Genomic DNA, 21951 nt, shown 5'->3' with positions numbered 1-21951 from the left:
CCAGTAAAGGATAGCTATATTTCTCTCTGTCCTTCTCTTGCTCTTGCTCTTGCTCTCTCTCTCCCACTCTTTGTCCCTCTGTTTTTCAAGTAAATCTTTTCTTTTCAGTTTCATTAAATGAATTTATTTATTAAAATAGTTTAACTCCAAATACAACTATTGAATTTGTATTGAGTTATAACTACAATTCATGTTTCAATTGAAATGTCAAGATTTAACAGCTGACACTGTTTAAAAAAATAAGCCATTGTTAAATTTTAAATGGTCAGTTGTATTAGAGTTCAACAATTAACTGTGAACTGTATCTCTGGGAAACCCCAAATCAATAATGTTAAGTTTGTTTCCAAAACCCACTGCAGTCATTCTTGAAACCCTGATCAAGATTTAACAGATGCACAATGACATGTTAAAAAAAAAAAGACTCCCCCCATAGTCTTTAACATTTCATTGGCTATGGAGACAATTAAGCTTAATCAGTGCTAACACAAAACTACTGAGAAAAAAAAAACACTGGAAAAAAAAGACAAACAAAAACTCAACATCAGCACACAAAACAATTATCTTCATAGGAACACTGAGAACACTCAAACTGGAAAACCCTGAAAGAAAATGCCAGACATCCTTAGGTAACATTTCCTCATATAGGAAAGCAAATATCAGTAGTTTTAAATACAGAAAAGTGATGGCAACTATAGTGATCAGAGGTGAAACTTCAGTCCTAACTCTACAAACCAAAGGAGAAAAATGATCGAAGCACCCTCTGATAGTTTAAGAAAAGATTTTACATAATACTTTCGATCAGATGCCAGCTGGTTTTCTTGTAAGTTCAACAAAATGAAAGGCAGAGTTACCATTGGCATCACAGCTGAAAAAAACAAAAGTTGTAATATTAAAATAAAACAACTTAAAATAAATGCTGCTCTTGTATAAAAATAAAAACCAAAACAAAACCTTATCATGATAGTTAAAGAAAAAGAGGGTCTTTGGATCAAACCATAATATTTTTAGGCATGTTAGAAATTCAGGCCGGCGCTGCGACTCACTAGGCTAATCCTCTGCCTGCAGCGCCGGTACCCCGGGTTCTCGTCCCGGTTGGGGTGCCGGATTCTGTCCCGGTTGCTCCTCTTCCAGTCCAGCTTTCTGCTGTGACCCGGGAAGGCAGTGGAGGATGGCCCAAGTGCTTGGGCCCTGCACTCTCATGGGAGACCAGGAGGAAGCACCCAGCTCCTGCTTCAGATTGGTGCAGCACGCCTGCCGTAGTGGCCATTTGGGGGGTGAACCAATGGAAGGAAGACCTTTATCTCTCACTAACTCTGCCTGTCAAAAAAAAAAAAAGAAAGAAAGAAAGAAAGAAAAAAGAAAAGAAAAAGAAAGAAATTCAAACTCACCTATCTAGCTGCTAGTCTGATCAGGGCATAGAATAATGACCCAAGGTCACCAATTTTCCTCTGTTGACACCAGTATTTCTTATGCCAACAAATACAGTCTTCCCATTGTTAAGCTTTGTATTAACATCTCAACAGACAAATTCTCTCAAACTGAGTTTTGTTCATACCAAATGAATACCAATAATAAGAGCACAGGTGGACCCATCTCCAGGTTTTGGAAATTTTGTTATCTTGTCACAAAATGTGTAGGGCTATATGGGAACATTGATCAGGTAGCCAAATCAGTTATTATTAACATCTGTCCAGTAAAAGCCCACCTTAGTATCTGATAGAAACATTTTTAACTAAAACCATAAATGTAAGATAATCTTTTCCAGCTTACATTTTGCCAAGTCTTTCACATTTTTAACATATTTATAACATCTGCATAGCAATCCAAAATTAAAACTGCAAAATTTTCATAGTTGCTTCCAAAATGCAATCTTAGTTGTCATAAATTTCTATTAATTATAGAATTCTCAGAAACCAGAACATTCTGGGAAGTTAGAAGCTTCAAAACCCCACCAATTCACTAATGAATGTTTCCTATTTCCGTAAACTATACTTCTTGAATCTGATTTCCCTGCATTTGAGTCAAATCAATTTTTATATAGTCAAATATATTTTCAATAAAGTTGGTCAAAACTTTCTGTCTTTTACACAAGGAGCTTCATAAATGAGGATTATAAAAATTATACCAAAGCTTGGAAATATTCACAATGGAAACATTCTTGATAGCCATGGCCTGGCTTTAATTTCTTCAGTTTCCTTATCTATGAAAATCCTACCCAGCTTTTTTCCCATCCTATAACCTTAATGCCAGTTATTAAGCACTTCAGGGGGTGGGCTACCAATAATTTCAATAATGTATAAAAGACACTCAACTAATTTAAAAGAAAAAGTCTTTGATACAGCATATTCTGCAGTATAGATTCTCAGTGTAGGCAATTATTTCCAACTTGTGCCAAATTCTTAGGAACCATAAATACATGGACACACAGCATACACTCTTCTCTCAGCTACACACATAAGACAAAAGGTTACTTGCACAAGACTGTGAAACTAAGCAAATTTGGGGTGGTACATAGATCTCAGGATCAGTGATATAGCAGTTCTGAAGGCTAAATTTATCTCCAGCGGCCCAGCTCAAGATAATCTTTTGTCAGCTTTAAAAACTCCAGTAAGGGCCAGTGCCATGGCTCAATAGGCTAATCCTCCACCTGCAGCACCAGCACACCGGGTTCTAGTCCCAGTTGGGGTGCTGGATTCTGTCCTGGTTGCCCCTCTTCCAGGCCAGCCCTCTGCTATGGCCTGGGAGGGCAGTGGAGGATGGCCCAAGTACTTGGGCTCTGCACCCACATGGGAGACCAGGAGAAGCACCTGCCTCCTGTGCCATTGAAGAGTAAACCAACGGCAAAAAAAGGAAGACCTTTCTCTCTGTCTCTCTCTCTCTCACTATCCACTCTGCCTGTTTAAAAAAACAAAACACTCCAGTTAGTTGAAAGCTCTTCTACACTTGATTGTAAAGCTTATGAATAGGTTTTTCCTGTGCTATTAGTCATGCAAATGATAAATACTTCACAGCTATGAAAACCAAAAATATCAGAGCTTGAGCACCTTTTCAAAACAAAATATTCATTCTAGTTTTACGTGCCACTTCAGTAATCAGGGCAAAACTATTATACAAAAATCTTTATGCAATTCTCCAGGAAAATTAAAGGTAAAAGGCTTTTTTGTCCTTCACCTTCCACTCTGTAATTTATGTTCTATTTTTAAGCCAGAATTATTTCACATGGTTATTCGATTTTTTTAAAATGTCTGTTAGAAAGCTCTGCTACAGCAAACTGGATTTTCACAGCCTGTTAGCCAAGGGTCATGCCACAACCATAGCCCTTAAAGGCAAGGAGGAATTTGCTGCTTCAATGAGTGTAAAAGTGCCAGGAATTTGTACTGTCCTGTGAGGTTTCTGCAGATGGAAACACATGGATGCAACATGGCTTCATTTTCCTTAGATGATGGTACTAGCTAATCGTTAGTAAGGCGAGGCAATCTCTCCTCATTACAGTTGCTTCCTTCTTGTTGAGTAAAGTAATGCAGACCATCCCTGCTTGGTTAACAGAGGGTGGGTTTGGGGTTTTAATTCTGATCCAACCCTTGTAAGAGCCTCCATTTCCTGTGGCAAAGCATGTGATTTAACAAATTCAAAAGCCAGATTGTGTTTTTATAGAATCTGTACTTTTGTTTGATCAAAGACTGATGTGTGAGTTAGTTCCATGTCACAAATTAGGATAACATCTACAATTAAGCATCAGTTTTGGAAAACACAACCTTGTCAGCTGAGCAGACTCCCTCTCTGCAATGCTGCTGACAGGTCAGCTGTTGCTATCTTCCTTGATGGAATACATTGGTTGGAAGCTCTATACCAAGTACTAAAACTCAGTACTCTCTTAGCAAAATATTCCCCTTTACTTAACTTTTTTTTGACAGGCAGAGTTAGACAGTGAGAGAGTGAGAGAGAGAGAGAGACAGAGAGACAGAGAAAGGTCTTCCTTCCATTGGTTCACCCCACAAATGGCTGTTATGGCCAGCACGCTGCACCGATCCGAATCCAGGAGCCAGGTGCTTCCTCCAAATATTTTAATTATAAGCGGTCATGGGAATTCTTCTGGTTTCTCCTTCATGGTTATTTTTTTAAGTTATGTATTTGCTGCTTCTGTCAACTCAGCAACAATGTCATCATTGCTTTCAAGTGAAGTGTTTCATAGGCAAGGAAGACGACCATGAGAGGTGAAAATAAAGAGGGACATAAGAATGAGGACTCTGGACATAGTAAATGGTATGTGGATCTATAAAATGTAGTTTGAGTTTGTAATAAATGTCCTTTCCAAAGACTCTTACAAGCTGGTGTTAAGATAATAGGTACTTAAATCTGCATATATTACAACTTTCACAAGCCTAATATATTCATTTCCACCACAAAGAGCTTCATTTCTAATTTTTTAAAAAGCCAGATTGAAAAATAGTGATATCTATATCTATATATCACATCAGTTTTTAGAATGAATGTAATTAGTTGACACAAAAAGGTAAGATATCTTACCCCATGGTATCTCACTATTTACTTTCTAATTCTTTAGACCAAATACAGAAGAATTGACATATGAAAATTATGAGGAAGCACCCAGTACCATGTGAGTTATAAATTTTAAAAGTTATAGATGTATTTGTGTGTATACATATACACCAAACCCATATATATGCATAACTAAATATAGGGCAGAACTTCCAAGAACTCATGAAAATGGAATTCAAATAAAAGCTTATGTTGAAATTCATGCACAGAGATATCTTTAAAAAGTTTTTGGAATATGAATATTATTAACAAACTGTGAATGCATTCCCAAAATTTGCAGCTAATTTTAATTCCATTTTCTCAAAAACTATCACGAGTACCCTATGTATGTTCATACACAAAGGTATTTCTTTTAATACACACACACACACACACACACACACAAGTAAGACTATGAAAAAGAAAACAAGGTTGAAATTTATAAGTCTACTCTTGGGAGTATCCTTGACAACTGATGAAACCTTTTGTATCATTTAAATGTTCTCATTTTCAAAAATGTAGTGAATTTTCTGTTTTCTTTTTAGTTTAAACTGGATGAAAGGAGAGTTGTGAGTGGGATGATTCTTCCAGTCTGTATATTTGTCATTCTTAGTAACAGCCAATCCTGTAGGAAAGTCTGCCACCATATGGGACTGATGCTCCAAACCCATTCTGAAACTCATTATGATTTTGACTCAGGCCCACAGCATGGATTCATGGAGTACAATGTGATATTGCAATACATGTATTCCATATAATGAGCACATCAGAGTAAATAACATTCATTACCATAAGCGTTATTTCTTTGTGTTGAAACATTTAAAGTTCTCTCTTCTAACTATCTTGAAATATATGGTATATTACCAATAACAGTAATAACCCTACTTGCAATAGAATATTAAAACTTATTCTTGATAATTGTAACTTTAAAAATGATTTATTCATTTTAAAGAGCTTGAGAGAGAAAGAAAATCTTCCATCCATGTTCACTCCCCAAATGTCCACAAAAGCCTGGTCTGGGCTAGGTTGAAGTGAAAAACCAGGAAACCCTTCTCTCCTACATAGGTGGCAGGAGCCCAAAAATTTTGGCCATCTTCCATTGCTTTCCTAGGCATATTAGCAGGAAGCTGGATTAGAAGTCAAGCAGCTTGGACTCAACCGTGCTCCAATATGGCATGTGGGTGTCACAAGCAGCAGCTTAACTTCACTGTGCCATAATACCACACCCTCTGATTTTAACTTTATTTTTTAACTTTTATTTAATGAATATAAATTTCCAAAGTACAGCTTATGGATAACAATGGCTTCCCCCACATAACATCCCTCCCACCCACAACCCTCCCCTCTCCCACTCCCTCTCCCATTCCATTCACATCAAGATTCATTTTCGATTCTCTTTATCTACAGAAGATCAGTTTAGCATACATTAAGTAAAGATTTCAACAGTTTGCTCCCACACAGAAACATAAAGTGAAAAATAATAGATGATTTTTTAAATGATGATGAAATCAGATCAGACCTATTGTCATGTTTAATCCCAGTGAGAATCAAGTTGGGAATTGATAATTTCTTCTTCTTCTTCTTTTTTTTTTTTTTACAGAAGATCAGTTTAGCATACATTAAGTAAAGCTTTCAACAGTTTGCACCCCCATAGAAACACAAAGTGAAATATACTGTTTGAGTACTAGTTATAGCATTAAGTCTCAATGTACAGCACGCTAAGGACAGAGATCCTACATGAGGAGCGAGTGCACAGTGACTCCTGTTGTTGACTTTACAAATTGACACTCTTGTTTATGGCCTCAGTAATCTCCCCATGCTCCAGTCATGAGTTTCCAAGGCTATGGAAGCCCCTTGAGTTCTCCGACTCTTATCTTGTTTAGACAAGGTCATAGTCAAAGTAGAGGTTCTCTCCTCCCTTCAGAGAAAGGTACCTCCTTCTTTGAAGACCTGTTCTTTCCACTGGGATCTCACTCACAGAGATCTTTTGTTTAGTATTTTTTTTTTTTGCCAGAGTGTCTTGGCTTTCCATGCCTGAAATACTCTCATGGGCTTTTCAGCCAGATCCGAATGCCTTTAGGGCTGATTCTGAGGCCAGAGTGCTGTTTAGGACATCTGCCATTCTATGAGTCTGCTGAGTATCTCACTTCCCACGTTGGATCACTCTCCCCTTTATTTATTCTATCGGTTAGTATTAGCAGGTACTAGACTTGTTTATGTGCTCCTTTTGACTCTTAGTCCTTTCATTATGATCAATTGTGAACTGAAAATTGATCACTTGGACTAGTGAGATGGCATTGGCACATGCCACCTTGATGGGATTGAATTGGAATCCCCTGGTATGTTTCTAACTCTACCATTTGGGGCAAGTCAGCCTGAGCATGTCCCAAATTGTACATCTCTTCCCTCTCTTATCCCCACTCTTATGTTTAACAGGGATCACATTTCAGTTAAATTTCAACACTTAAGAATAACTGTGTATTAATTACAGAATTAAACCAGTCATATTAAGTAGAGTAGACAAAAAAACTACTAAGAGGGATAATGTATTAAGTTGTTCATTAACAGTCAGGGCTATGCTGATCAAGTCACCGTTTCTCATAGTGTCCATTTCACTTCAACAGGTTTCCTTTTTGGTGTCCAGTAAGTTGTCACCGATCAGGGAGAACATATGGTATTTGTCCCTTTGGGACTGGCTTATTTCACTCAGCATGATGTGTTCTAGATTCCTCCATTTTGTTGCAAATGACTGGATTTCGTTGTTTCTTACTGCGGTATAGTATTCTAAAGAGTACATATCCCATAATTTCTTTATCCAGTCTACCTTTGATGGGCATTTAGGTTGGTTCCAGGTCTTGGCTATTGTGAATTGTGCTGCTATAAACATTAGGGTGCAGACCGCTTTTTGTTTGCAAATTTAAATTCCTTTGGGTAAATTCCAAGGAGTGGGATGGCTGGGTCGAACGGTAGGGTTCTATTCAGGTTTCTGAGGAATCTCCAGACTGACTTCCATAGTGGCTTGACCAGTTTGCATTCCCACCAACAGTGGGTTAGTGTCCCTTTTTCCCCACATCCTCGCCAGCATCTGTTGTTGGTAGATTTCTATATGTGAGTCATTCTAACCGGGGTGAGGTGGAATCTCATTGTGGTTTTGATTTGCATTTCCCTGATTGCTAGTGACCTTGAACATTTTTTCATGTGCCTGTTGGCCATTTGGATTTCCTCTTTTGAAAAATGTCTATTGAGGTCTTTGGCCCATTTCTTAAGTGGGTTGTTGGTTTTGTGTTTGTGGAGTTTCTTGATGTCTTTGTAGATTCTGGTTATTAACCCTTTATCTGTTGCATAGTTTGCAAATATTTTTTCCCATTCTGTCGGTTGTCTCTTCACTCTCCTGACTGTTTCTTTTGCAGTACAGAAACTTCTCAATTTGATGCAATCCCAATAGTTGATTTTGGCTTTGCCTGTGCCTCCCGGGTCTTTTCCAGAAATTCTTTGCCTGTGCCAATATCTTGAAGAGTTTCTCCAATGTTCTCTAATAACTTGATGGTGTCAGGTCGTAGATTTAGGTCTTTAATCCACATTGAGTGGATTTTTGTGTAAGGTGTAAGGTAGGGTTCTTGCTTCATGATTCTGCACGTGGAAATCCAGTTTTCCCAGCACCATTTATTGAATAGACTGTCCTTGCTCCAGGAATTGGTTTTAGGTCCTTGATTAAATATAAATTGGCTGTAGATGTTTGGGTTGATTTCTGGTGTTTCAATTCTGTTCCATTGGTCTATCCATCTGTTTCTGTACCAGTACCATGCTGTTTTGATTACAACTGCCCTGTAGTATGTCCTGAAATCTGGTATTGTGATGCCTCCAGCTTTGTTTTTGTTGTACAAGATTGCTTTAGCTATTCGAGGTCTATTGTGCCTCCATATGAATTTCAGCATCATTTTTTCTAGATCTGAGAAGAATGTCTTTGGTATCTTGATTGGGATTGCATTGAATCTATAAATTGCTTTTGGGAGAATGGACATTTTGATGATGTTGATTCTTCCAATCCATGAGCATGGAAGATTTTTCCATTTTTTGGTATCCTCTTCTATTTCTTTCTTTAAGATTTTGTAATTTTCATCATAGAGATCTTTAACATCCTTGGTTAAGTTTATTCCAAGGTATTTGATTGTTTTTGTAGCTATTGTGAATGGGATTGATCTTAGCAGTTCTTTCTCAGTCATGGCATTGCTTGTGTATACAAAGGCTGTTGATTTTTGTGCATTGATTTTATATCCTGTCACTTTGCCAAACTCCTCTATGAGTTCCAATAGTCTCTTAGTAGAGTTCTTTGGATCCCCTAAGTAAAGAATCATATCGTCTGTAAAGAGGGATAGTTTGACTTCTTCCTTCTCAATTTGTATTCCTTTAATTTCTTTTTCTTGTCTGATGGCTCTGGCTAAAACTTCCAGAACTATGTTAAATAGAAGTGGTGAGAGTGGGCATCCCTGTCTGGTGCCAGATCTCAGTGGAAATGCTTCCAACTTTTCCCCATTCAATAGGATGCTGGCTGTGGGCTTTTCATAAATTGCTTTGATTATAGTGAGGAATGTGCCTTCTATACCCAATTTGCTTAGAGTTTTCATCGTGAAAGGGTGTTGAATTTTATCAAATGCTTTCTCTGCATCTATTGAGATAATCATATGGTTTTTCTTCTGCAGTCTGTTAATGTGGTGAATCACATTGATTGATTTGCGAATGTTGAACCATCCCTGCATACCAGGAATAAATTCCACTTGGTCTGGGTGGATGAATTTCCTGATGTGTTGTTGTATTCTATTGGCGAGAATTTTATTGAGGATTTTTGCGTCTATGTTCATCAGGGATATTGGTCTATAATTTTCTTTCAGTGCTGCATCTTTCTCTGGCTTAGGGATTAAGGTGATGCTGGCTTCATAGAAAGAATTTGGGAGGATTCCCTCTTTTTCGATTGTTCTGAATAGTTTGAGAAGAAATGGAATCAGTTCTTCTTTAAATGTCTGGTAGAATTCCGCAGTGAATCCATCTGGTCCTGGGCTTTTCTTTGTTGGGAGGGCCTTTATTACTGTTTCAATTTCTGTTTCAGTTATGGGTCTATTTAGGTTTTCTATGTCTTCCTGGTTCAATTTAGGTAGATTGCATGTGTCCAGGAATCTATCCATTTCTGATAGATTTTCTTGCTTGCTGGCATACAAGTCCTTGTAGTAATTTCTGATGATTCTTTTTATTTCTGTGGTGTCTGTTGTCATGTTTCCTTTTTCATCTCTGATTTTATTGATTTGAGTCTTTTCTCTTCTTTTTTTTTAGTAAGTTGGGCCAATGGGGTGTCAATTTTGTTTATTTTTTCAAAAAACCAGCTGTTCGCTTGGCTGATTTTTTGTAATGTTTTTTTTTTTTTGATTCAATCCTGTTAATTTCTTCTCTGATTTTAATTATTTCTCTTCTACTACTAGATTTGGGTCTGGTTTGCTGAAGTGTTTCTAGATCTTGAGATGCACTGAAAGCTCATTTATTTGGTGCCTTTCCAATTTCTTGATATAGGCCCCTATTACTATAAACTTGCCTCTCAATACTGCTTTTGCCGTATCCCATAAGTTTTGATATGTTGTGTTGTTATCCATTTACTTCCGGAAAATTTCTGACTTCTCTTTTGATTTCTTGAATGATCCAGTGTTCATTCAGGAGCATGTTGTTCAGTCTCCATGTGTTTGCATACTTTCTGAGGTTTCCTGAGTTGCTAATTTCCAGCTTCATTCCACTGTGGTCTGAGAAGCTGCATGGTATGATTCTAATTCTTTTGAATTTGCTGAGACTTGCTTTATGGCCTAGTATGTGATCAATCCTAGAGAAGGTTCCATGCACTGCTGAGAAGAATGTAAAGCCTTTAGATGTAGGATTGAAAGTTCTGTTGATATCTGTTAGATCCATTTGGGCAATAGTGTTGATTAAATCTGCTGTTTCCTTGTTGATCTTCTGTCCAGATGATCTATCTATTTCTGAGAGTGGAGTATTGAAGTACCCCAGTACTATTGTATTGGAATCTAAGTCTCCCTTTAAGTCCCTTAACATATCTTTTAAATAGACTGGTGCCCTGTAATTAGGTGCATATACATTTATAATAGTTACATCTTCCTGTTGATTTGAACCCTTAATCATTATATAGTGCCCCTCTTTGTCTCTCTTAACAGTTTTTGTATTAAAGTTTATTTTGTCTGATATTAATATGGCTACACCTGCTTCTTTTTGGTTTTTGTTGGCATGGCATATCTTTTTCCAACCTTTCACTTTCAGTCTGCATGCATCTTTGTTAGAGAGATGTGTTTCTTGTAGGCAACAGATAGTTGGGTGTTGTTCCTTAAGCCAGTCAGCCAGTCTGTGTCTTTTAACTGGACAGTTCAGGCCATTCACGTTTAATGTGACTATTGATACACAGTGACTTTGCTCTGCCATTTTCCCAGAGATATTTTCTAGTATATGCTTTGAGCTTCCCATGCTCTTTTACTGGTGGTTTTTCTTCCTTTCCCTTCTTTCATATTGATGGCCGTGTTTCTGTGTTTCTGAGTGTAGCACATCTTTAAGTATCTTTTGCAGGGCCAGACAAGTGGCCTCAAAGTCTTTCAATTTCTGTTTGCTATCACCTTCATCCACAAATGAGAGCTTAGCAGGATATAATATTCTGGGCTGGCAATTTTTCTCTCTTAGTACCTGGGCTATGTCTCGCCATTCCCTCCTAGCCTGTAGTGTTTCTGATGAGAAGTCTGCTGTGAGTCTGATTGGAGATCCTCTGAGAGTAATCTGACGTTTCTCTCTTGCACATTTTAGGATCTTTTCTTTATGTTTCACTGTGGTGAGTTTAATTACAACGTGTCATGGTGAGGATCTCTTTTGGTCATGTTTACTGGGGGTTCTATGAGCTTCCTGTATTAGGATGTCTCTGTCCTTCTCCAGACCCGGAAAGTTCTCTGCTAGTATCTCACTAAAAAGGCCTTCTAATCCTTTCTCTCTCTCCATGCCTTCAGGAACTCCTAGGACCCGAATGTTGTTTTTTTTTAATAGTATCTTGTAGATTCCCAACAATATTTTTTAGATTTCTAATTTCCTCTTCTTTTCTTTGGTTTGACTGTATCCTTTTCTGTTCTCTGTCTTCTAAGTCCGATATTCTCTCTTCTGCTTCACCCATTCTGTTTGTAAGGCTCTCTAATGTGTTTGTCATTTGATCTATTGAGCTCTTCATTTCATTTTGGTTTCTCTTCACTATCACACTTTCCTGCTCTACTAGTTTCTGCATTTCACTTTGATTCTTCCTTAAAATTTCATTTTCACGAGAGAGATTTTCAATCCTGTCCAATAAGGATTTCTGTAGTTCAAGGATTTGCTTTTGAAAACTTCTAAATGTTCTTATCAAAAATTTTTTTGAAATCTGTATCTTGCATTTCTTCTATCTCATCATCTTCATAATCTTGGCTTGGGGTGTTTTGTTTATTTGGAGGCATCATAATGTCATCGTTGATCTTGTTCCCTCGATTTCTATGTTTATTGCTTGGCATGGTTAATTCTGTTTCCCTTAAGAACAGGTCTTCAAAGAGGGAGGTGCCTTTCTCTGAAGGGAGGAGAGAACCTCCACTTTGACTATGACCTTGTCTAAACAAGATAAGAGTCAGAGAACTCAAGGGGCTTCCATAGCCTTGGAAACTCATGACTGGTGCATAGGGAGATTACTGATGCCATAGACAGGAGTGTCAATTTGTAAAGTCAACAACAGGAGTCACTGTGCACTTACTCCTCATGTAGGATCTCTGTCCTTAATGTGCTGTACACTGAGGCTTAATGCTATAACGAGTACTCAAACAGTATATTTCACTTTGTGTTTCTATGGGGGTGCAAACGATTGAAATCTTTACTTAATGTACACTAAACTGATCTTCTGTTAAAAAAAAAAAAAAAGAAACTATCAATTCCCAACTTGACTCTCACTGGGATTAAACATGACAATAGGTCTGATCTGATTTCATCATCATTTAAAAAAAAAATCATCTATTATTTTTCACTTTATGTTTCTGTGTGGGAACAAACTGTTGAAATCCTTACTTAAGGTATACTAAGCTGATCTTCTGTATACTAAGATAATCGAAAATGAATCTTGATGTGAATGGAAGGGGAGAGGGAGTGGGAAAGGGGAGGGTGGTGGGTGGGAGGGACGGTATGGGGGGGAAAGCCATTGTAACCCATGAGACGTACTTTGGAAATTTATATTCATTAAATAAAAGATAAAAAAAAATTCTGTTTCCCTTACTGTGAGGTTTTTTTTTTTTTTTTATACTATGTCCGTGTTAAGTGGACTGCCTGCTGTTGGAGGAGCCTTGGAGGCTTGAGATGGGTGTGGCCTGAGAGCTCTGCTTGGTTATTCAGGGTTACAGGTGTGCAAAGGTGACACCCTCAGGTTATGCGTGGTAAATCTCTCTTTATTTATTCATTTATTTTATTTTATTTTATTTTTTGTTCAGGAGGTAAGTAATACTGCAAGGCTGAGTAGAATGGATGGTATTTAGGTTCCACTGGCTTCTACCCAAAGAGTCTGTGCAGGCTCCGTTTCTACTGCAGACTCCCACTGGGTTGCCTAGGCTACTGAATTGTAGGCTTAACTCTCCCCTTTTATTATGTATATCCCAGCTCTTTGTCTCTTGCTCACCTTTGCAAGGTTGGCGGAGAGTGGAACTTGTCTGTACCAGTATGCCCCCACCTATTTATTTATTTATTTATTTATTTATTTTTCCTTCTCTCCTGTAGTCTGTTGGACTTTCCCGCTTCAAAACCCGCGTCCCTCTAAAATTCTGTCTGCCGTTTCCCCGCCAATGTCTCCGGTTACTGAGCTCACCTCTGCTTCCAGTGCCGATGTGTGGACTCGGAGCCCTTAGCGTCACTCCTCTCCCCGCTGGTGTCTTTGTCACATAGACTCCCCTTCCCACACTGGTGCTCAGACTCTGGGGCTCCTGTGGTTCGGCTTCCGCGTGGTGGGTGACCCTGCTCTCCCAGTAGGTCCTTTGGGTCACAGCGAATAGCTCCGGAAGAGTTTCCTCTGCAATTTTTTCCTGATCCTTTTTCTGAGGCTACCGTAACTCTGCTTTTATTAAACTAAATTTTCCCGGACTACCGGTGCGTGCCCTCACTATTCTGCCATCTTGGCTCCGCCCCCCATGATTTTAACTTTTAACTTGCTGAAATCCTCTTCCCCATTCCCAACTGCTAGCCATTACTCTATACTTTACCTCTATGAACTAGGCTTCTTTAGGTTCTATGTATTAATGAGGTTATTCTGTATTTGTCTTTCTGGCCTGGCTTTTTCATTTAATATATTTTCCAGTTCCATGAATGTTGTCACAATGACAAGATTTATCTTTTTAATTGTTGAATAGCAGCCCTTTGTGTACATATACACCAAATTTCCTTTATTCACTATTGATAGATATTTAGTTTGATTCTGTATCTTGGCTCTTGTCTTACAATAAACATAAGAATGTGAAAACCTCAACATAATGATTTCAATTTCCTTCAGTATAAAAGTAGTCATGGGATTGCTGATCCTATGGTAGTTCTATTTTTAATGTTTTCAGAAACCTACAAAATGCTTTTCATAATGGCTATATTGATTTACATTCCCACATAGAGTGTTTATGGGATCACTTTTCTCCACATCCTTGCCAGCACCTGTTAACTTTCGCCTTTTGAATAATAAACATTCCAGCCAGGGTGATATGGTATCTCAATGTTTTCTTGATTTGAATTTCCCCAATGATTAGTAATGCTGAATGCTTTTCAAAATACCAGTTTGTCATTCATGTCATGTTTTGTGAAATGTTCATTCAGGTCTTCTGTATATTTTTAAATGAGATTATTTGCTTTATTTTTTTTTTAAAGGAAAGTCAGGCAGTGAAACACAACCAGTCAGAGAGAACCTGCATTTGCTGATCTACTCCCCAAATGCCTGTTATGACCATGGTTGAGCCAGCATGAAGCTGGGAGCCAGGAACTTCATCTGGTCTTCCCACATGAGCACCAGGGACTCAATTACTTAAGCCATCACCTTCTGCCTCCTAGGGTATGCATCAGCAAGCTGGATTTAGAACAGAGCTGTAACTTGAAATCAGGCATTGTGATATGGCATGACAGTATCCTAACCAGTGGCTTAAATGCTAGGTATTTTTGCTCTTGAGGTGTTTGAGTTCTTATATACTCTGGACATTATTAACATTATCAGATGTAGAGTTTGTAAATATTTCCACCATTCTGTAGATTATCTGTTCACTCTGTTAATTGTTTTCTTTGCTATGCAGAAACTTTTTAAGTTCAACATAATCCCATTTGTCTATTTTTGCTTTCCTTGCTTGTGCTTTCCATCATGTCCAAAATATCAAGAAAGGTTTCTCCTGTTTTCTTTTGATAGTTTCATAGTTTTAGGTCTTACACTTAAATTTTCAATCAATTTTGAATTAATTTTTGTAAATTGAGAAAGATTGAGTCTTCTGCATGTGCATATTCAGTTTTCTCAGCATCATCTTTTGAGAGACTGTCCTTTCATTAATGTCTGGTCTGCTCATGTTGTCAAAAATCTTCTGGCTGTAGATGTATGGCCTTATTTCTAGACCTTAAAACACAGTACCTCACTATAGCATCTGTAGGTATATTACCATGTTTTTGAGATTATTTTTGATAAAAGGAAATAGCACATAGGATGCTTCTTTCTCTTGGTGTTTGCCATCCTTAATTAGGAGACAGCAAGTGCTTTGACAACTTAGGTTTCCTGTGCATGAGACTCTATTAGAGTCTCTACCGGGCCATGGGAGGAAAGAATCCCACTGAAGCAAGGAGGAGATAGCAAAAGGCAGAGATAATGGGAGCACTCAACACAGAAGAATGGAGCTAAGAGACCCAGTCTGTGTTCCTCACCCTTGGGAATTCTGCCATTATGTGAAGCTGTTGCCTCAAACCCAAACCTTCCATCACATTGGATACAGCCTCTGCCTCAGGCCTACAGTTCCTGAAATAGGAATAGAGAAGATACAAAAGGGTGGACAGAGATGGGTGAAAATAGAGAGTTGATGGAGAGACATGAGAATAAGAAAATTAGATGGGGTAAAAGGTATTTGTACCTAGAAACTGCAATTTAGTTAGCAATAAATTAAACCAGAAAGTGCTTTCACATTGTGTGTAGGTTCAACAGTAAATGACTAAGTTTAAATCTTTTTTTTTTTTCAGATTTTTCATATATTTGAAAGGCAGTGTTACAGAGAGAGCACGAGGGACAGAGGGAGGGAAAGATCTTCCATCTGCTAGTTCACTCCTCAAATGGCTAGAAAGCCAGAGCTGCACCAGGCTGAAGCTAGGGGCCTGGATCTTCTCTCAGGTCTCCCTTGTGGAGGCAGTGCCCAAGTACTTGGGCCATCGCCACTGCTTTCCTAGGTACATTATCAGGAAGCTGGATCAAAAGTGGAGCAGCAGGGTCTTGAACCAATACCCATTTGGAATACTGATGTCAGAGGTGGAGATTTAACCAGCAATGCCACAACACCAATCCTTTAGCTTAGATCCTGAGTCATTAAAGTTTTTCACAGAAGGAACATATTCATTAAAACATAGAAAGCTTGATTTGTATGAATAACAGATAACAACCTTTCAAGTAAGTTATTTAGATGTGAACTACATGTCAATCAGTCATGTATTTTTAAATTCTATAGCTCTCCTTCACATGCAGCAGCATCCTTTGGTGGAGTTATCAATGAAATGTGAGAAATAAATGAATACATAGTTATATTAATAGATAATTACATGAGGAACAGTTTTTTCAACTATTTGTTGTACTCTTTACTTAATAGTTAATCATATGTGTATAAAGTTAATTGAAAATAGATCTTAGTAAAAAATAAGAGTTGAATAAGAGAGAGAGGAGGAAGAGCAGTGGAAGAGTAGGTGTGCAGGTGGATACAGTGGGAAGAATTGTGATGTTCAAGCCAGCATTGTGGCTCAATAGGCTAATCCTCCACCTAGTGGCGCTGGCATACCGGGTTCTAGTCCTGGTCGGGGCGCCGGATTCTGTCCTGGTTGCCCCTCTTCCAGGCCAGCTCCCTGCTGTGGCCCAGGAGTGCAGTGGAGGATGGCCCAAGTGCTTGGGCCCTGCACCCCATGGAAGACCAGGATAAGCACCTGGCTCCTGCCTTCGGATCAGCGTGGTGCACTGGCTGCAGCGCACCAGCCGCAGCAGCCATTGGAGGGTGAACCAATGGCAAAGGAAGACCTTTCTCTCTGTCTCTCTCACTGTCCACTCTGCCTGTTAAAAAAAAAGAATTACGATGTTCATGAAGGTTTCATTATGATATGTATGAAGCTTGTATTCCTTAAATAAAAGGATGGATAAGATATATAACTTATACATATATACATACACACATCCATTGATTGTGGACTCACACACATACACAGAAAGGTGGAGACTGATATTCATGAAATTCACAGTCAGGAGAAACCATGACAATAGAGAGTAAGACCTTCACACTGGAACATCTGTAGGTAAATTTCTCTTTCAAATATTGTACTGGATAAAAGAAAAATAGATTATGGAGGGTTGCTTCTTCCTGTTGGTGTATTATCACCATTAGTAACAGGAAAACACTTAGGAAACTCAATGTTTTGTGTATCAGATTTTAATAAAGTGAGCCAAGCGTAGGGTGTCTACCTTCTCATTGTCTGGCACCACTGCTTAAGTGCTTACATTACAAAAGACAGATATCAAATAAATAATCTAATGATGAATCTTAAGCACTTAAGAATAAACAAAATCTCAAATAAAAAAGGTGAGAAATATTAAGATTCAGAGCAGAAATAAACAAAGTGGAAAAAAAGAAATCAATGATATGGAAACTAAAGAAAATACAAAAGATCAACAAAAATAAAAGCTGGTGTTTTGAAAAGATAAACAAGATATATAAACTTTTAAGACCAAAATTTAAACCTAGAAAGTTATAAGGTATCTGACTAATGTGTTTTTAAATCCAACAGGACTTCAATATATGAATATGGATCACTACATGTTGATGGAGCTACAAGTGAAGTGTGAGATATATATATTTATATATATATAAATAAAAATATATCAAGATATATACATAAAATATATACATTTATACATATATTCAAGCATTCATATATACATATTAAACAGAGAGATGAAGATTTGGGAAGTTCGTAGTCAGAAACATACATGGCATACAGCATCTTTGACACTGTTTCTAACTAGTCTCTCTGTAGCCTATGTAGGTACCTTTCTTTTGGTTTGTATTGGATAAGAGAGAAAAATGTTACAAGATCAATGTTTCCTCTTCCTTGTGTTATTTATACCCTGGGCAATCACTAGCCAAACTCTCAGAATATCTTCAGAATCCTCTGTATGAGACCTTATTGGATTGGGTGGAAAGAGGAGAGACATATTTAGAGCAAGAGGGAGGAAGCAGTGGACAAGGAACAGATAAATCAGATAAATTCAGCAGAAAGGGGAGGAGGTAATGGAACCTGGATGTTTCCTGTATCCTCCAGTTCTCTGCTACCTAGTAAGGCAGGTACCCTGAAGCTAAAAATAACAGCATATTGGAGGGAACCCTGACTCATGCTACCAGCTATTAGACCCTGTCTAAAGGGAAGCAAGATCACCTTGATGAATTAAAGGAGTGAAGGAGGGTCTTAGGAAGCAGGGCTTTAGGTGCAATAAGCATCCTAGAGTTGAATTTCAAATAAATCCCATCAGAAAAGGTTTTTACACATCGCGTCACATTCAGTGATAAGAAACTGCACTTTAATACTGAACCATTACATTTTTTGACAGGACTAAAGTACTTACCACAATGATAGAAATAATCATTTTTAAGGAACATGGCATATTCTATTCAAAACAACTGATTTGTATATGAAGTATTTAAGGGTCAACCAGTTTGTAAGCTGAAGAGTTATTGAAACCGTTTTGAAGTAAAGCAGCAAGTTTAGCAAGTTGCATGGGGTCTTACTATGTACCTTTTTAATCCTCTAGTACTGCCCAGTCAGACTTGAAAACATCCCCAAGTGAACGCATCAGTGTAAGGTAATAAGACATAAATGATTTGTGGTGTGTGGGGTGGGGGGTGGAATTTGGGATAGTCACTGTCAGGAGCGCACCCATGAGAATACTTAGTTCCTTCCATGCCATTCCTAATGGTCCTTTCATGGGAAGCTTCGGTATGTAATACTCTTTGTTTTGAATCATCATAGAAAGAAGAAGCATAGTTTGAAAAAGGATTCTTCTTACTCTTACTGTTTACTTCACTTACTTCTCTTGTTACTTACTGCTTACTTCACCCTGAGTTTGTAGCAGCCAAACCTTTAGGAAAGTATCAGAATGTCTGTATGACACTATTAGAGCAGGCCAACGCTGCAGAGAAAGCCATCGGGATGGACCAAGGAAGTGGCAATGACAGCAGCTGAGGTGCCCTCAGCAGAAAAGAATAAAGCTAATGCATCCTGGATGTATCCTTCACTCTCCAGAGCTGTGCCACCATGTGAGGCTGGTGCCTACCCACAAAAAATGGAGCTGCCACCTCAGGTCTGCTTGACCTTACCTGAGAGGCTATAGAGACAATGTGATTCATGGAGATTGAGATGGTGAATGTACTTGAGAGTCATGAAATTGGATGGGGCAAGAGAAATAGGTATCTGCAAACTCAGGGTGAATTTTACTTTTTGACATATCTATGGTTTACTTTTTAAATTGATTTTTTTAAAAGTCAACCAGTTTCTAAGTTAATGAGTAATTGTAACTAATTGAACCAAGATAAAATCTAGGAAATTATGTTGTATCTGATATACATATTTTTAATCCTTCAGCACTCCATTAAGTCAGTCAACAGTAATATCTGTTGATGAAGACGTCGATGAAACGTGAGCTCTATATAAACAAATATATATTTGATTATGTAAACCAATACACATATAAATAGACACACACTCATACACATGTATACCCAGAGAGATGGAGATTTGATAATTTCATTGTCAGCAGCATCAGTGACAATACAGCATGTCTTTCTAAAGTCTCCTTTTATCTGTAGGTAGCTTTTATGTTTATTATTTTTCAGCTTGAAAATTTAATAATTTTTAGTATTTTGCCACATTTACTTCATATGTGGAGATTATATACATATATATTATTTGTTCTTCTAAATTGTTTTATTTAAAGAGTTACAGAGAGAGAGAGAGAGAGAGAGAGAGAGAGAGACAGAGAGAGAAGACTTCCATTCACTGGTTTACTCCCCAAATGGTCACATCTGCCAGTGCCGAGCTGATCTTAAGCTAGGAGCCTGGAGCACAAGTACTTGGGCCATATTCAGATGCTTTCCCAGGCACATTGGCAGTGAACTTGATTGGAAGTCAAGTAGCCAGGACTTGAACTGGTCCCCATATGGGATGCTGGAGCTGCAGGCCGGGGCTTTAACCTGCTGTGCCACAGCCCAGCCTCTACTATTTTTTCTTGAAAACAGATTAATATGAGAAAGTGAGGACTCATGATCATAATCATAATGTGAAAAAAGGACATATTGTCATGTATATGGTATGAATCAGTGAAACAATTATTTATAATTGTAATTGTAATGTAATTGTAATTGTAATGGCCAAATGATATGCCAGCCATGCAATTTTTATACTCTCCCATAATATTAACTTCTGCAAGTAAAACATGTGATATTTGTTTTTCATTGTCTGCTTTACTTTTTTTTAAAGATTCATTTTATTTATTTGAAAGACAGAGTTACAGAGAGAGGTAGAGACAGAGAGGTTGGTCTTCCATCCACTGGTTCACTCCCCAGATGGCCACAAAGGCCAGAGCTGTGCTGATCTGAAGCCAGAAGCCAGGAGCTTCTTCCGGGTCTCCCACATAGGTGCATGGGCCCAAGGTCTTGGGCCATCTTGTACTGCTTTCCCAGGCCATAACAGAGCTGGATTGGAAGAGGAGCAGCCGGGACTAGAACCAGCGCCCACATGGGATGCCACAGCTTCAGGCTAGGGCTTTAACCCTCTGCGCCACAATGCCGGCCCCATGGTCTGCTTTATTTTACATAGTCTAATGATCTCCAGTTCGATGCATTTTGTTGAAAAGGTCAGGATAGCATTCTTTGTTGTGGCTGTGAAATATTCCATTGGGCGTACATGCCACATTTTGTTTTTCTAAACATTTTATTAAAATAGTTATACCACATTTTCACTACCTGTCACCATTTGATGGTCATCTAGGTTGCTTCCATGTTTTTATTATTGTCAATTATTGAGCCGCTATATATATGATGTGCAGCTACATCTTTCATATACTGATTTAATTTGCCTTGCATATATTCCCAGGAGTGTGATGTCAGGATCACATAGATCTATTTTTAGTTTCCTGAGGAATATTCTTCATGTTTTCCATATGATTGATCCAATTTGCATTGCCTCCAACACTGTTTGAAGCTGCATTTAAATTTTGATAAGAACAAAATAGTCTTAATTGTATATTTACTCTGGATAGTTTTGAAAAGATGCAGAAAAAGAATAGAGAGGCTAGTGTCATTCCTAGCTACTCCTTTGTGCCTCCATGTTTCTGTCAAGCATGGTTCTCTATGGCCCCACTCTTAAGCAATTTCAGGGTTGTAACAATTCTTTGCTTCCTGGAGATCCAGTGTACTGCAGGAGTCAGAAAGGGCTTGTAGTAAGAGGATGCCTACCTCAAGGTAAATTTTACTTTTTTAATCAATCAGTTGCCCATCTACCTAAGTCTTAGCTCCTTAGTCTGGGTGGAAAGTGGGTGGGTGCAGGTGGATGAGGGAGATAATAAAAGTATTGAAGATTTCTTATATCTCAGGTTAACCTAACAACATTCATCTGTGTCCCAAGTTCTCTGCTCAGTATCTGTTCTCTCCATTCTCCAGTTTTGGGCATAGGCTATCAGAGCTGTGTTGGGATTCATTCCACGTGGGATGGAATTTGGGTCTTGCATTGGAGGTTTCAGCAGGGTAGGAAATTGGTCCCCATTAGTTACCTTGTCTGCAGCCATCTGGTAAAATGGAGCATCACTGGAGCCTACAGAAACCAGGTTTTCCCTCCTGTGATGAATGGAAGGCACTCAGTCTTTAGGATGTTTTTTCCTTGGAAATATGTGCCTAACTTCCTTACCTCCAAAGTACATTTGCAACACCAACTGTAGCTCTCATTAATGATTTTTTGTTCATGGGAATCTAGATGCAACAAATGAACATTATAGGATAAGAATACCATTTATTCCTGTTGCCCAACCCTGAAATCTCTTACTACTGTGGAACCTGAGGCTTAGTGCAAATCTGGTGACCT

The 21951-nt window shown here is 38.3% G+C and overlaps 1 protein-coding gene across 8 annotated transcripts in view; it reads left to right on the top strand.

Annotated features, from left to right (window-relative positions):
• LOC127487168 (phosphatidylinositol 3,4,5-trisphosphate 3-phosphatase TPTE2) overlaps positions 1-21951 on the top strand; it is a 94851-nt gene that overhangs the window by 16442 nt on the left and 56458 nt on the right. For all 8 annotated transcript variants that reach the window (XM_070048998.1, XM_070048995.1, XM_070048997.1 and 5 more), the window contains 4 exons: positions 4565-4618; positions 17608-17661; positions 18629-18679; positions 19459-19512. In XM_070048998.1, the coding sequence (XP_069905099.1) occupies positions 4565-4618; positions 17608-17661; positions 18629-18679; positions 19459-19512 (213 nt within the window). The remainder of the gene's footprint in view (positions 1-4564; positions 4619-17607; positions 17662-18628; positions 18680-19458; positions 19513-21951) is intronic.

Source organism: Oryctolagus cuniculus, chromosome 9, assembly GCF_964237555.1.
Source record: "Oryctolagus cuniculus chromosome 9, mOryCun1.1, whole genome shotgun sequence".
In the NCBI taxonomy this organism is placed as follows: Eukaryota; Metazoa; Chordata; class Mammalia; order Lagomorpha; family Leporidae; genus Oryctolagus; species Oryctolagus cuniculus.
The sequence above is the reverse complement of the archived record's forward strand: the minus strand, read 5'-3'. Positions and strand labels throughout refer to the sequence as shown.